Source organism: Rhineura floridana, chromosome 3 (assembly GCF_030035675.1).
Source record: "Rhineura floridana isolate rRhiFlo1 chromosome 3, rRhiFlo1.hap2, whole genome shotgun sequence".
NCBI lineage: Eukaryota > Metazoa > Chordata > Lepidosauria > Squamata > Rhineuridae > Rhineura > Rhineura floridana.
Window position 1 is genome coordinate 220,904,897 of NC_084482.1, and position 15,799 is coordinate 220,920,695.

The window sequence follows — 15,799 nt, forward strand, 5'->3', positions numbered from 1 at the left end:
TCCCGGAATCTCTGCTAGCTGAGGGAACGGCCCTTGTTCCAGCTGCCAAGGAGCCTTTCTCGGGGTCCCTCTTGCCTCCTGTTTTCGCTGTGTCCCTGCCTGAGTCAAAGAGTCTCTGTGCTCCAGTTCTGCTTCCAGACTTCCCACCAGGGCTGGCAAAGCTAAATCTTGCTCTCTGTCCTGTCTTCTGGAGGTCATTCCCTACAAATTGTAGCCTCCACCTCCGCTTCCTCTTCTCCAAACTGCTGCTTCTTCCTGCTTCAAAGACAAAACCTGACCTTTGGGCAGAGGAAGGAAGAGGGAGGAGGCAGGAGGTGCTCCCGGGAGCATCTCTTCCCACTGGGAGGTTAGAGTACAAGGCACAGAGTGTCAATGATCTGTTGAGGATGCAGGAGAAGATGCTCTGCTGGAGTTTGGGAGCTCCTGCCCTCTCCTCCTCCTGCTGCAAGGTAAGATTTTTCATCATGGGGCAGCAGAAGGCAGCAGGGAGGGGCACTTTTCGCACTGAATGATCAAAAGGCCCCAAGAACAGAGGAAGCTGCATTCTACCAGATCAGAGAATTGGTCCATCTAGTCCCGCCTGCTTACAGCAACTAGCTGTGGATGTCACGCAGAGAAAGATCTTTCCCAGCACCTCCTACCGGATCCTTTCACCCCCCTTGGAGCTGCCAGGGACTAAACCTCGGACCTTCTACATGCAAAGCAGGTGTTCCCCTTCTGAGCTGCAGTCCCTCCCCAAATATCCAGGGCCCAGGCACCCATTTCCATGATAGCATCCCTGCAGTGGAAGGTTAAATAGCACAGGTGCTAAATCCATACCTTCAACATTCATCAGTCAAGGGGGAAAAGTGCCCTTACCGAGAGAGGCCACCGTCTCATAATTCTCCTCCATGACTTCCCTGTGCAGAGCTCTTTGGCCGGGATCCAGCAGGGCCCATTCCTCCTCCGTGAAATACACGGCCACCTCCTCAAAGGTCACCAGACCCTGGAAGGGCAACAGATCCTGGAAGAAGAGGCAGTTTCTCCAACATGCACCATTTGCTCAGCCAAACACTTGAATAGCTTTCAAAGAAGATTGGACAAATCCATGGAGGATCAGGACATCAGTGGCTACGAGCCACAATGGCAATGCATTTCCTCCACTGCCAGAGGCAGTATGCTGGGAATGGCAACAGAGCAGGACACTTGGCAGCTACACTTTGGTTCATATCGTACTAATAGCCTGACCAGTGGGGCACGCTGGGATTAATTAATTAATTAATTAATTTTATTGCATTTATATACAACCCCATAGCCGAAGCTCTCTGGGTGGTTTACCACAAAAACAATATAGAAATCTAAAAATACATTTTAAAAAGCAATTTAAAAGCACATGCTAAAATGCCTGGAAGAAGAGGAAAGTCTTGACCTGGTGCCGAAAAGATCACAGTGTTGGTGCCAGGCTCACCTCATCACAGAAATCATTCCATAATTTGGGGGCCACCACTGAGAAGGCCCTCTCCCTTGTTGCCAGACTCCGAGTTTCCCTCGGAGTGGGCACCCAGAAGAGGGCCTTAGATGTTAAGCGTAGTGTACGGGTGGGTTCGTGTCAGGAGAGGCGTTCCATCAGGTATTTTAGTACCAAGCCGTGTGACTCTCTTGAAGCTGTCCCACTCTCTTTTTCTTTGCATTTCTTTAGTACAGTTACTTTTTATTTAGCTTTTGTGGGGGTGAGTATTTCTGGATTTTACACTGCTCAGACACAATTGCAGGGCAGAGCTTGATTGACTCTCGAAAAAGATCCCACCTCTCCAAGAGTGTATTTTAGGAGTTTTGCCAGAGTTCTGCCAGACACATGTCACCGGATCACAAGTAGGGCGAGTGCTCATGTGTTCAGGTCCTGTTTGCAGACTTCCCACAGGCATCTGGTCGGCCACTGCAAGAACCGGCTGCTGGAACAGACGGGCTACTGGCCTGATCCGGCAGACTCTCCTTATGCAGCCTCAGAGGTAGTATTCTCCCAGAGCCCTCCCCGCTATGCTCAGGGAGATGCACCCCAGCTGTCCCCTCGGTCTCTCCCCCAATGATCCTCCCCTTACCTGATTGGGCTGCCCGGCTGCTCTTTCCACTCTATCCCACAGAAGAGACAATCCGGACGGTGCCTCTGAGGCCATGGCGCTGCCTGAGAGGGAGGAGTAAACTAGGCCAGCTCTGGGACTCCCACAGCTTTCACCACGATGCATGTTTCGTAGGGAGCAGCTCTCAAGGGCCTGCAGGGGAGAGACGGAGGATGGGAGGGATTTCATCCTTCATGCCAATTTGGGATTCAGAGGTTTGAATATTATAAGTAGCCTCAATCCAAATAAATAAATGGCACATCCCTTTCCTCTGTTGTTTTCCCCCACAATGCTTGATTTGCAAAAGGCCTTAAAGGCCCCAAATCTCTCTCAGAACATTCTCCAGTTTCTTCCAGACTTTTCTCCATGCTACCCCCAGTAAACTGCCAATGCTTCCTCTCCAACACAATGTAACAAAATAGCAATTTGTCGATTCTTAGCAACATTATCAACTCCAGCTGCAGAAAGATATAAAATAAAAGCTTGCTCCCATCGCTTCCATGTCTCAGCCAGATTACCTTGCAATAACAGAAGAGGTGGAGGCCAGAATGAGTCCATTTTGGACTTCTGACACCATATAATGTGTTTTTTTTCACAATAAACACATCTTGATTCTTTAACATAAGAATAGTATACTTTAATCACCATTCCACAGGGCACAGTCTTTACATCTGCTTATGCTGTGCTTAACCCATCTCAGCTGAAACACCAACTGAACTCTACTGACAATTCCAAGACCTTAAAGAGATATTACAGCACAGGAGGGCTGTAGAAAGTGGAGTCCCTCAAGGATCGGTATTGGGACCTGTACTTTTCAATTTGTTCATTAATGACCTAGAATTTGGAGTGAGCAGTCAAGTGGCCAAGTTTGCTGACGACACTAAATTGTTCAGGGTTGTTCAAACAAAGAGGGATTGCGAAAGACTCCAAATAGACCTCTCCAAACTGACTGAATGGGCGGAAAAATGGCAAATGCAATTCAATATAAACAAGTGTAAAATTATGCATACTGGAGCAAAAAATCTGATTTTCACATATACGCTCGTGGGGTCTGAACTGGCAGTGACCGACCAGGAGAGAGACCTCGGGTTTGTAGTGGACAGCACGATGAAAATGTCGACCCAGTGTGCGGCAGCTGTGAAAAAGGCAAATTCCATGCTAGCGATAATTAGGAAAGGTATTGAAAATAAAACAGCCGATATCATCATGCCGTTGTATAAATCTATGGTGCGGCCGCATTTGGAATACTGTGTACAGTTCTGGTCGCCTCATCTCAAAAAGGATATTATAGAGTTGGAAAAGGTTCAGAAGAGGGCAACCAGAATGATCAAGCGAATGGAGCGACTCCCTTACGAGGAAAGGTTGCAGCATTTGGGGCTTTTTAGTTTAGAGAAAAGGCGGGTCAGAGGAGACATGATAGAAGTGTATAAAATTATGCATGGCATTGAGAAAGTGGATAGAGAAAAGTTCTTCTCCCTCTCTCATAATACTAGAACTCGTGGACATTCAAAGAAGCTGAATGTTGGAAGATTCAGGACAGACAAAAGGAAGTACTTCTTTACCCCGCGCATAGTTAAACTATGGAATTTGCTCCCACAAGATGCAGTAATGGCCGCCAGCTTTGTTGGCTTTAAAAGAAGATTAGGCAAATTCATGGAGGACAGGGCTATCTATGGCTACTAGCCATGATGGCTGTGCTCTGCCACCCTAGTCAGAGGCAGCATGCTTCTGAAACCCAGTTGCCGGAAGCCTCAGGAGGGGAGAGTGTTCTTGCACTCGGGTCCTGCTTGCGGGCTTCCCCCAGGCACCTGGTTGGCCACTGTGAGAACAGGATGCTGGACTAGATGGGCCACTGGCCTGATCCAGCAGGCTCTTCTTATGTTCTTATGAAAAACTTAATCTGCACAGGTATTATTTCCATGTCATGCCCCTTACAGTTGGCATAAAAATAGGTTTGGCACACATTGTAAAGAAATACTGGGCGTGAATTTGGTCAAATGACTCCATCTTGGAGCTTCCTGGGGATGCAAAACGCCTCCACTCTTTCCATCAGAAATACGGGGAGAGGAATCCTGACCTGCATTCAGTCTAGTTCAGCTCACTTACCAATGAAAAGAGTATGAAGAATTACTTGCAATACATCCATGTCAAAATCAGCAGGATGCCTTGTTAGTACCATCCACTTGTATAATCCAAGTTAACCTTTACACATTTCTGGACTACAACCCCCATCTTCCCTGGCATTTGGCCATGTTGTCTGGGGCTGATGGGAGATGCAGTCTAATAATACCTGGAGGGCACCAGGTTACAGAACGCTGCTCCAAGTTGAGCAGGTGATGCACGAGGTGGAAAGCTTAACAGCAAACTCATCTACTGTATTGGGTTGAACAACTGAGGCAATAAGTTGATTTAATTATTATTAATATTACCGATACATTTTATTATATTTTTATATTTCTATGCAGGTCTTCCTCTAATGAATTCACCATGATTTGTCCCCCTCCTTTTGTCTTCACAACAACATTGTCACTGGGCCCAGGACACCACCTGAATTTCACTCCTGAGCAGGGATTTGAATCTGGGTCCCTGTGGACATAGCATTAAACTATGATTGCAATAATACAACAGACACACACACCTGCACAGACGTTGAAGGTCCCACACAGAGTGGATGTCCGAAATCTGGAGTGGCACATAAAAATTCTGCACAGTTTATCCTCACAACAATCCAGTGAGGTGGGCTGGGCTGAACAAAAGTGGTCACTGCCCCAGTGTCACCCAGGGACCTGCATAGATCTGGGGGGGGAGATCTTAGACCCCTTACTTTTTTAGGAGCAGGCTCTCAGCAGAGTCCCCATGTCTCCAGCAACCTGTGAGCCAATCAGCAAGAAAGGAGAGTGTATTAGCCACTGAGAAGAGTCTTCTAACATGCTTCCTTGTTCTTTCCTGATAATTAGAGTGAATCAGAGTGAAAGGAGGTGAAGTCAGCCACTGAGACTCTTCTCAGGAGGCAACACTTTGCCCTTCCATGCTTTTTGGCTCCTAGCTGTGGGAGAAGGCATTAACATGCATCTCATTATCAACCCAGCAGGAACAGGATGGGAGGGGGCATGGCTATCATGAATGGACCCTGCACTTCTGAATTTGCCACTACACTACTGTAGAGATGTGAAGGCCCATAACAACAGTGGAAAAATTTGGATTCACTCCCTTCCGTGCTCTGACCCCGCTCCTTAGAGAGCTCTGTATTGCTGCCCAGGGCACCTACTGGGAGGAAGGGCAGAGTATAAATCTAATAATTAATTAATTGCACTGAAGAAATGTCTGACTTGTTCCTGGCTACAAGAGACTCTACTATACAAATGTCAGTGACACATCCATAGCTCCACCCACTCTGGCCCTTGACTGGAAATTGGCCCTTGGAAGGCTGCTTGTGTGTAAATGTGGCCGTTGGGTTGAAGAATATTTCCTAACCACTACATGAGCCGCAGGCTCTCATCCTGGACCACATTACAGGGCTGTTGCGACCACTGCCAAGATATTGTGCTTTGGACAGGGGGGACGCTGGCCACGCCAGGAGACACAGACCCCCAGTCAGAGCTTGGAAAAGTTACTTTTTTAAACTACAACTCCCATCAGCCCAATCCAGTGGCCATGCTGGCTGGGGCTGATGGGAGTTGTAGTTTAAAACAGTAACTTTTCCAAACTCTGCCCCCAGCAACGCCACAGATGGACCAATCCTGCAAGAGAAGCTGAGGTCCACTCCTCTAGGGTCTTCCCCTCCAATACACTACCAAGGGGATGTCTGGAGAAGCTCTTCCCCTGGAGCCCAGCTGAGGAGGGGGCATTTATTCACCCATTTCCTCCATCCTCTGCCTTGAAAGCTTCTAGAAGCCCATTCAGAGCCTGGTCAGTTTCAGATTCCTCTCTCCATCCCTCCATTTTTCTTCCCTGGCAGGAAGGAAACTGACCAGCCCCTCTTCCAGTTTAGGAAATCCAAAAGGGGCTCTTCCTCCAGCTCTGGGGCACTTTCTAGGGATTCCCAGAGGGAAGAGGGGCCTCTTCCATCAACCCCCTCCCCCTCCCAAAAAACAAATCTTCCTTCCCTCATCAGTCCCTTCAGGCCCAGGAATTGCAAAGGCAGCTCCCCTCCCCCAGCTGTGGCCCTCAAAACCAACACAGGACATCAACCCCCAACAGCTGCATCCCTTTCCCTGGGCGATGGCTTCCAAGAGGGCCTCGAAAGGCCAACCCCGCGGCACTTCGGACCCCCCTCTGCAAATGGATTGCATGCAGCATGGGTCCCCCTGAGGAAAAGGGGGGAGTGGGGCTCTTCCCTCCTTTTCCCTCACCCCCCAACAAAAATACCAAATCCCCCCCCTTGCACCTCTTTGCCCTCTGCACGCTCCCGCTTCCTCCTCTCTGGGCCTAATACTTTCTTTACCCGGAATACCAATGAAGACAGCCCCCCCACTTCCCCTTCAATATGCTCTCCCCCCTCCATGTGATTAAGACTTCCTGCCTCTCTAGGAACCAGAACTCCTTGCCTTAACCCATCGGAGGACTAAGTGGCAAGAGCTGCTTCTGCCCCCCCCACTGCCAACATTTTCCTCCCTCCCTTCTGTCCCAATATTGCACCTCTTCTTCCTCTCTTGCCTCCCGCAGAAGCAGCAGCAAGATAGGCGTGTGTGCTGTGTGATATATACAATATACACATTTGTGTGTAAAAAGTAAAGTGTTCAGGAGGGACGGTGTAAAAGCTGGAACGGAACACGCCGGAATGGGCTCTTTAGAAAAGAAATTGATGCCAAAAACACTAGGATGTGTTAGAGACACATGAGAACAACATTTAGGAACAAAAACCACTCCGAGAGCATTTTTATCAATTCTTTAACAACCAAAATGCCCTCCGGAAAGGAATGAACAGCCCCGAACGGCGACTTCCCAGCGAGCCAGACCCACCAAATTCACCAGTCCCACATGACTACATGGGATGCATGCAATAAGACACAAAACGTCCATGCAAACCACGTTCCGATACCCATTCCGGGCTATAATACATTTTTACATAATCCAGCCCAGAACAGAAACTTCCCAATCAGCCAGACCTACCAAAATTCACCAACCACACATGTTGCTGCCCCTCGTTGTGTTGGGAAATGGGAGGATGACCCAGGAACCTCTGGGGTGATCAGCAATACCCGTTCTTGCTGTTTGTAGGTCCACTAAGCAGCACTATTGGTGCTGCTACCAGGTTGCGAATGGCTGGTGAATTGGGGAGGGAGAGAGAAAGAGAGATTGGAGGGGCAAGTCGGCTGGCAGAAGGGGGAGAGAAATACGGTTTGCCTTCAGTAAAATAGATGTGCTATCACAGGAAAAAACTGGGTTCAAAGAAGTGCTCTTGTGTGCTTGGGCTCAGACTCCACCTCTGCCTTGTATTCAAGTTCTGGGCCAAACCTCACCAGTTTGCTTTCTGTGAAATGAGTTTCTGACACAACTACTTTCAAAATCAAGGTTATTAAAGTCTGGAACCTGTGGGAGGGACTCCTACTCATTGGGCAGAGCGCATGAGGTGGAGGCAGAAGAACTTTCCAGTCAAAAGGCTCTCAGGCAAGAAGGCTGGAGAACAGGACCTTGGACAGCCACTGCCAGTCTGAGGGCCAAACTAGAGGAGATACCAATCATGCAACAAACAACTGCACGATGAGCTTTGCAACACTAAATTGAAGGTGCAGGGCAGCTCATCCCTAGTGGGGTCCTGACATGCACCTGTTATTTACATTGGGAACAACAATAACACCAGCTCACCAGTCTAATCACTTTTACTGGCTAGATCCCAAGGAAGAGGCAGGAGGGGACAGGAATGGGGAGTCCTTCAAGAAACCTGGTCCCCAAGATCAGCAGTTGTGCAACTGACCTCCCAGTCAGTAATCTTCACACTTCTGATTCCCAGAAAATGGCATTCAGAGGCATACTGCTTCCCAGAGAGAAACTACAGGGAAGCATCATTAACAATTGCATAACATGGATTAGTTACACAACATGGATTAGTTTGAAGTTACCAGACCATTCATATATCTGGCCCGAACTATCTATCCCAACAAACTGCCTCCTACAATAACTTAAGCACAGATTCTCTGCAGCTTTGCTGCCTTTCCTAAAGGCCCTTTTCTGCCCTAGAGAAGCCATTCTGGCTATGTGACCACTGACAAAACACAATTCTCACTCCTTTTCTTGGTGAGCACCAAATGAAAGTATGGTCCTTCATTTGCCTGCTAGGAAATAGCACTGAGACCAGATGCGACTGCGGAGTGAAATCAGTTTGGAAAATATATTTAAAATACATCAGCAGAAAACTAGTGAATTCATGTTACTTTATGAAAGATGTTAGAATAGCCAACACAAAAAATATCCAAGCAAAATAAAAACCATGTTATACACAAAAATACTTTTTATTTATATTAATTAAATGTGTACACTGCAGAAGAAATTTATAAAGAATATAAAATGTACATTAAAATGATCAATAAAAATCAACATTTAACAAACACTAAAAATGAATAAAATCAACAGTTAAAGGTATGCTAAACTATATGAAAACACTGAGTAAGGAGACCATTAGAAACAAGGACTAGTATTATTTTATTTTCATTTAGAAATCACTTTCCAGAAAGTATCTCAAAAATACCAACAATAAAAAAAACATTTCATATGCAAACCAATTAAAAACATCTTAAAATCCCACACAGACCCTCCATGATGCAGAGTGGTAAGCGGCAGTAACACAGTCGAAGCTCTGCTCACGGCCGGAGTTCGATTCCAACGGAAGGAGGAACTCGAATCTCCGGTAAAAGGGGTCGAGGTCCACTCAGCTTCCCATCCATCCGTGGTCAGTAAAATGAGTGCCCGGCATATGCTGGGGGGTAAAGAAAGACCGGGGAAGGAACTGGCAGTCCCACCTCATATATATGGTCTGCCTAGTAAACGTCGCAAGTCGTCACCCTATTAGTCGGAAACAACTCGCACTATAAGTGTGGAGACACCTTTACCTTTTAAAATCCCACAGAAACAGTAATAAAGCTCTGCCCTTAAAAGGTTTGTTGAAAAAGGAAGGTCTTCTATAGGCACCACAAAAAAAAAACACCTGTCTGATACGTATCAGGAGGAAGTTCAAAAAAGTAGATGCCACCACACAAAAAGCCAGGTTTCTCTATCATGCAGAGTGGACTTCCTAATGAGATGGTATGTGTAAGAGGCCATCCTCTGCAGATTTCAGTGATGGGCTGCATATATAATAGGTGAGATAATTTTTTAAGCATCCTGGCCCCAACCTGTATAGGGCTTTAATCTATGTAGCCTGCAAGATGAAGAGAGGCTCCCATTGAAGTTCTTTCCATACTCCCTGCATTTAAATTGTTTCTCCTGTGTATCTTCTCTGGTGTAATGTAAACCTATTGCTTACATTGAAGCTTTCCACACTCCATGCATTAAAAAAGTTACTCCATAGTGTGTTCTTTGATGTGACGTAAGGCTACTGCTCTGACTGAAGCTCTTTCCACACCCCTTGCATTTAAATGGCTTCTCCCGTGTGTGTTCTTTCATGTAAAGTAAGTTGATGATTTTGACTGAAGCTCTTTCCACACCCTGCATTTAAATGGTTTCTCCCCTGTGTGGGTTCTTTCGTGTACTGTAAGCGTACTGCTCTGACTGAAGCTCTTTCCACACCCTGCATTTAAATGGTTTCTCCCGTGTGTGTTCTTTCATGTAAAGTAAGTTGATGATTTTGACTGAAGCTCTTTCCACACTCCTTGCATTTAAATGGTTTCTCCCCTGTGTGGGTTCTTTGATGTGAAGTAAGCTTACTTCTCTGACTAAAGCTCTGTCCACACTCCATGCATTTAAAGGGTTTCTCGCCTGTGTGTGTTCTGTGATGTAATTTAAGGCGACTGCTTACATTGAAGCTCTTTCCACACTCCCTGCACTTAAATGGTTTCTCCCCTGTATGGGTTCTTTGATGCAAAGTAAGGTGACTGCTCCGACTGAAGCTCTTTCCACACTCCCTGCATTTAAATGGTTTCTCCCCTGTGTGGGTTCTTTCATGTACTTTAAGGTTACCACTCTGACTGAAGCTCTTTCCACACTCCCTGCACTTCAATATTTTCTCCCCTGTGTGTGTTCTTTCATGTAAAGTAAGTTGACGATTTTGACTGAAGCTCTTTCCACACTCCTTGCATTTCAATGGTTTCTCCCCTGTTTGGTTTCTTTCTTGTAATGTAAGTTGACAATTTTGACTGACGCTGTTTCCACACTCCTTGCATTTAAATGGTTTCTCGCCTGTGTGTGTTCTGTGATGTAATTTAAGGTGACTGCTTACATTGAAGATCTTTCCACACTCCCTGCACTTAAATGGTTTCTCCCCGGTATGGGTTCTTTGATGCAAAGTTAGGTGACTGCTCCGACTGAAGCTTTTTCCACACTCCCTGCATTTAAATGGTTTTTCGCCTATGTGTGTTCTTTCATGTATTTTAAGGTTACCACTCTGACTGAAGCTCTTTCCACACTTCCTGCATATAAATGGTTTCTCCCCTGTGTGGGTTCTTTCAAGTATTGTAAGCCTACTGCTCTGACTGAAGCTCTTTCCACACTCCCTGCATTTCAATATTTTCTCCCCTGTGTGTGTTCTTTCATGTAAAGTAAGTTGACGATTTTGACTGAAGCTCTTTCCACACTCCTTGCATTTAAATGGTTTCTCATCCGTGTGGTTTCTTTCATGTAATGTAAGTTCACGATTTAGACTGAAGCACTTTCCACATTCCTTGCATTTAAATGGTTTCTCGCCTGTGAGGGTTCTTTCATGTAATATAAGGTGATCATTCCGACGGAAGCTCTTTCCACACTCCTTGCATTTAAATGGTTTCTCCCCTGTGTGGGTTCTTTGATGTAAAGTAAGCTTACTTCTCTGACTAAAGCTCTGTCCACACTCCATGCATTTAAAGGGTTTCTCGCCTGTGTGTGTTCTGTGATGTAATTTAAGCTGACTGCTTACAGTGAAGCTCTTTCCACACTCCCTGCACTTAAATGGTTTCTCCCCTGTATGGGTTCTTTGAGGCAAAGTAAGGAAACTGCTCCGACTGAAGCTCTTTCCACACTCCCTGCATTTAAATGGTTTCTTGCCTATGTGGGTTCTTTCATGTACTTTAAGGTTACCACTCTGATTGAAGCTCTTTCCCCACTTCTTGCATTTCAATATTTTCTCCCCTGTGTGTGTTCTTTCATGTAAAGTAAGTTGACGATTTTGACTGAAGCTCGTTCGACATTCCTTGCATTTAAATGGTTTTTCGCCTGTGTGGGTTCTTTCATGTAATGTAAGGTGATCATTCTGATGGAAGCTCTTTCCACACTCCTTGCATTTAAATGGTTTCTCCCCTGTGTGGGTTCTTTCATGTAATGTAAGTTGATCATTCCGACGGAAGCTCTTTCCACACTCCTTGCATTTAAATGGTTTCTCCCCTGTGTGGGTTCTGTGGTGTAATTTAAGGTTACCACTTCCACTGAAGCTCTTTCCACATTGCCTGCCTTTAAATGGTTGCTCCCCTATGTGCGTTCTGTGATGGAAAGTAAGGCTATTTTTTACACTGGAGCTCTTTCTACACTCTCTGCATTTAAATGGTTTCTCCCCTGTGTGGGTTCTTTCATGTAATGTAAGGTTACTGCTCTGACTAAAGCTCTTTCCACACTCCCTGCATTTAAATGGCTTGTTCCCTGTGTAGGTTCTGTGATGTATTTTAAGGTTACCGCTTACACTGAAGCTCTTTCTACACTCCATGAATTTAAATGGTTTTTCTCCAGTGTGTGTTCTGGCATGAAAAGTATGAGAAGTAGAGGATTTCTTGCTCTCATTCTTTGCCTGCTTTATTTCAGATGTTTTTGGTCCCCCATGATTTCCAAACATCTCTTTCTGACTCTCAGTCTTGGCTATTACCAGTGGCACCATCTGCGGTTCTCTAGTATTCTCATTCTTCTGCCCGTCGCCTGCTGAGGGGGAAGAGGGTTGAAAAAAAGCATTGGAATTTCAAGGCAAAAACAAAGCATTTCATCACAGATCAAGCCCAATTATCTGCTTCTTTATTTTTACATTTCCATTATTCCTCCTCTTGTGTCTTTGCATTCCCAGATGAAACCAAGATTACCTGAGCACAGTTTTGAAATTTCTTTCAAAGATACAGATAAACTAATCAATTCTGAACTGAAATTATTCTCCCTGCTCCAAAACAAAGAAAGATCTTAGATCTCCTATAGTTGAATAGCACAAGGGTATGTATAGCCAAATGTCACTTGTGGACAGGAAACTGTACATAAAGCAAAAAGACCCAGACAGTAAGGGACAGGATACTTCTAAATATCAGTTGCTGGGAACTGCAGGAGGGAGCAACAGTTGCATTCAGGTCCTGTCTGCTTGCTTCCCATAGGCATGCTGCACTAGAGGGGCCATTGGCCTGATCCAACAGGCTCTTCTTATGTTCTTAAAGACATCTAAGATGTCCTCCAGGAGAACTCACACCCTGATGGGTTAATTAATCTGCCAGGAATGATATCACACAGGAACCGAACAATCCTACAATTCCCAAACCAAAAAGGGCTTCACAACGCAGCTGAACATCTACCTGTTGATGTCGCCTCTTCTTTGGGATCCGGGATAAAGGCATCTTCTCTTTCTTCCCAACACGAATGGAGGTCCGACTCTTTGAAGGAAATAGACAAAACTAGTTACTTTTGACCAGAAACAGGTCCATATTTATTGATTGATTGACTGATTGTATTTATATACTGCCCCATAGCCAAAGCTCTCTGGGCGGTTTACAGTACCTAAAAACATTAAAAACAAATATACAAATTTAAAACACATCTTTTAAAAACAATTTAAAACACAATTTAAATACTTAAAACAAGTTCCACCTGAAGATTCAAGGGATTAAACTTAGCTGAGATAAGACAGGGATGGCCAAAGACCAACACTACACGACTTTGCAAAGATGTTCTGAACTGTAACAAGAATGCGGAGTGTGTATTTCACTGGCAACCGCAGGTACGGCATCCTCATTTTGTTCCCGTTATAACCTTCCACAAGATATTTTCCAGATTCATACCAACTGATCTCTTCCATTCGTCTAAGCCCTGTACAATTAGATCTTGTTCTTCCAGCCAAGAGACAAAGCCCAGTGTTGACATTTCTTTCAAAGATACAGATAAGCTAATTAGTTCTGAACTGAAATTATTCTCCTCTCTCCATAACAAAGAAAGATCTTAGATCTCCTGGAGATGAATAGCACAGGGACGTGTAGATCCAAATGTCTCTTGTGGACAAGAAACTGTTCAAAAACCTCAGTTCAGTGACACTGTGGAAACCAATCCAGCTTCATCAACCCCTGTACAATTAGATCTTGTTCTTCCAGCCATACCCCTTTAGGATGCACACCTTAACGTGATGAGGGGGTTTGAGAGTGTTGAAGAAGCTGAGAGCAATGCCGTCAGGAGTCTAGACCAAGAGGCTAGACTCCTAGCAGGGGCACCCATGGCGGAATGATCAAAGCTGAGACACCAGACTAAGATGCATCCAAACTCAGAGGAAGGCAATGGTAAACCACCTCTGAATATCTCTTACCATGAAAACACTATGAACAGAGTATCCAAAATGCAATACGAGATACTGCTGGAAGATGAGACCCCCAGGTCAGAAGGCACTCAAGGAGCTACTGGGGAAGAACAAAGGACAAGTATGAGCAGCGCTGTGACTAATGACGCAGCTGGCTCAAAGCCGAAAGGAAGCCCAGAGGCTGATGCGCACAGATGTGAAAGTAGAGTCCAGAGTTGTAGGACGCACACGATAGCAACATGGAATGTGAGAAGCATGAACCAGGGAAAGTTAGAAATTGTCAAGCAAGAAATGGAACGCATCAATGTTACAATACTTGACGTGAGTGAATTAAAATGGACGGGAATTTTCAATCAGGCAACTACAAAATACTTTATGCAGGAAATGAGAAATCAAGAAGAAATGAGGTTGCTTTAATAGTCAGAAGTACTGTAGCAAAAGCAATTAGGAGCTACAACGCAAGGTCTGAGTGAGTAATATCAATGAGATTAAATGGGAAACCTATCGACATAGCCATCATCCAAGTCTACGCTCCAACGTCAAACGTAGAAGAAGAATTGGAGAGATATTACGCAGAAGTACAGGAGGAAATTGATCACACACCAAAACAAGATATGATGATAATCATGGGGGACTGGAATGCAAAAGCAGGGAACAGAGAAGAACTAGGAATGGTGGGGAAATGGGGCTTAGGAGACAGAAATGAAGCAGGAGACAGACTTATTGAATTCTGTGAAGCCAATAATTTGTTTCTTGCAAACACATTGTTTGAGCAACCGAAAAGACGACTGTACACGTGGACATCACCAGATGGTCAATATGGGAATCAAATTGATTATATAACAGGCAACAGAAGATGGAGAAGTTCCATACTTTCTGCGAAAACAACACCAGGAGCAGACTGTGGTACAGATCATGAACTGGTCATATCGAAAATCAGAGTAAAGCTAAAGAAGAACAACAAAGTAATCACAATGTCAAAATACAATTTAAATAAAATCCCAGAAAAATATAAAGATCAAATAAGGAACAGGTTTGAGGCTTTAAACTTAGTTGACAGAGAACCAGAAGAACTATAGAGTGAACTCAGACACATTATCAGGGAAGAATGCAAAAAGACAATACCTCTAGTTCAAAAGAGAGAAAAACTTCAATGGATGACTGAAGAAACTCTTAAAATGGTTAAAGAGAGAAGGAAAGCAAAAGGAGACAGAAACACAGTCAGAACCCTAAATGCAACAATACAGCGACTAGTAGGTAGGGACAAAGAGAACTGTTACAATAGTTATTGTATAGAAATAGAAGAGGACAACAAAAAGGGAAAAACAAGAGCCCTGTTCCAAAAGATTAGAGAAATGAAAGGGAAATTTAAACCAAGAGTAGAGATGTTGAATAATCAACAGGGGAACACACTGACTGACTGAGATGAAATAAAAGGAAGATGGAAGCAATACCCTGAAGAACTCTATAAAAGAGATGCAAGGATGACAGATTCATTCACGGAGGAGCCATATGATGAAGAACCAGAAATTTTAGAATGCGAGGTGAAAGCTGCTCTTAAAATACTTGGAAGAAACAAATGATCAGGAACAGATGGCTACAAGCTACTGAGACTGAATCTGTCCAAATTTTGACAAACATCTGTCAAGAAATATGGAAAACTAAACAATGGCCCACAGGCTGGAAGTGTTCCATATACATCCCGATTCCAAAGAAAGGGGATCCCAGGAAATGCAGTAATTATCGAACTATTGCCTTAATATCCCATGCAAGTAAAGTAATGCTCAAGATTCTACAACAAAGGCTCTTACCATATATGGAGCGAGAAATGCCAGACATCCAAGCTAGATTTAGAAAGGGAAGAGGCACCAGAGATCATATTGTAGTTTGTGAAGGGTGCTGAGAGGAGACTCCTATTCCACTGAGAGAGCTCCAGTGGCCAGACTGGTTTAACAGTTAGCCACTCTGATTGATGCTCTGTGAGGGGAACAGGGCGTCTCCTAGCAACTCTCAGCACCCTTCACTAACTACATTTCCCAGGATTCTCTGA

The 15,799-nt window shown here is 44.7% G+C and overlaps 1 protein-coding gene across 1 annotated transcript; it reads right to left on the reverse strand.

Annotated features, from left to right (window-relative positions):
* Positions 1 to 9,379: 9,379 nt before the first annotated feature.
* LOC133379017 (zinc finger protein 91-like) lies at positions 9,380 to 14,341 on the reverse strand. Its single transcript, XM_061613629.1, has 2 exons — positions 12,761 to 14,341; positions 9,380 to 12,131 (listed from the first exon to the last, which is right to left on the reverse strand). Exon 2 carries the CDS (start codon positions 12,088 to 12,090, stop codon positions 9,829 to 9,831), a length of 2,262 nt encoding a protein of 753 aa, XP_061469613.1. The 5' UTR covers positions 12,091 to 12,131; positions 12,761 to 14,341; the 3' UTR covers positions 9,380 to 9,828.
* Positions 14,342 to 15,799: the final 1,458 nt, after the last annotated feature.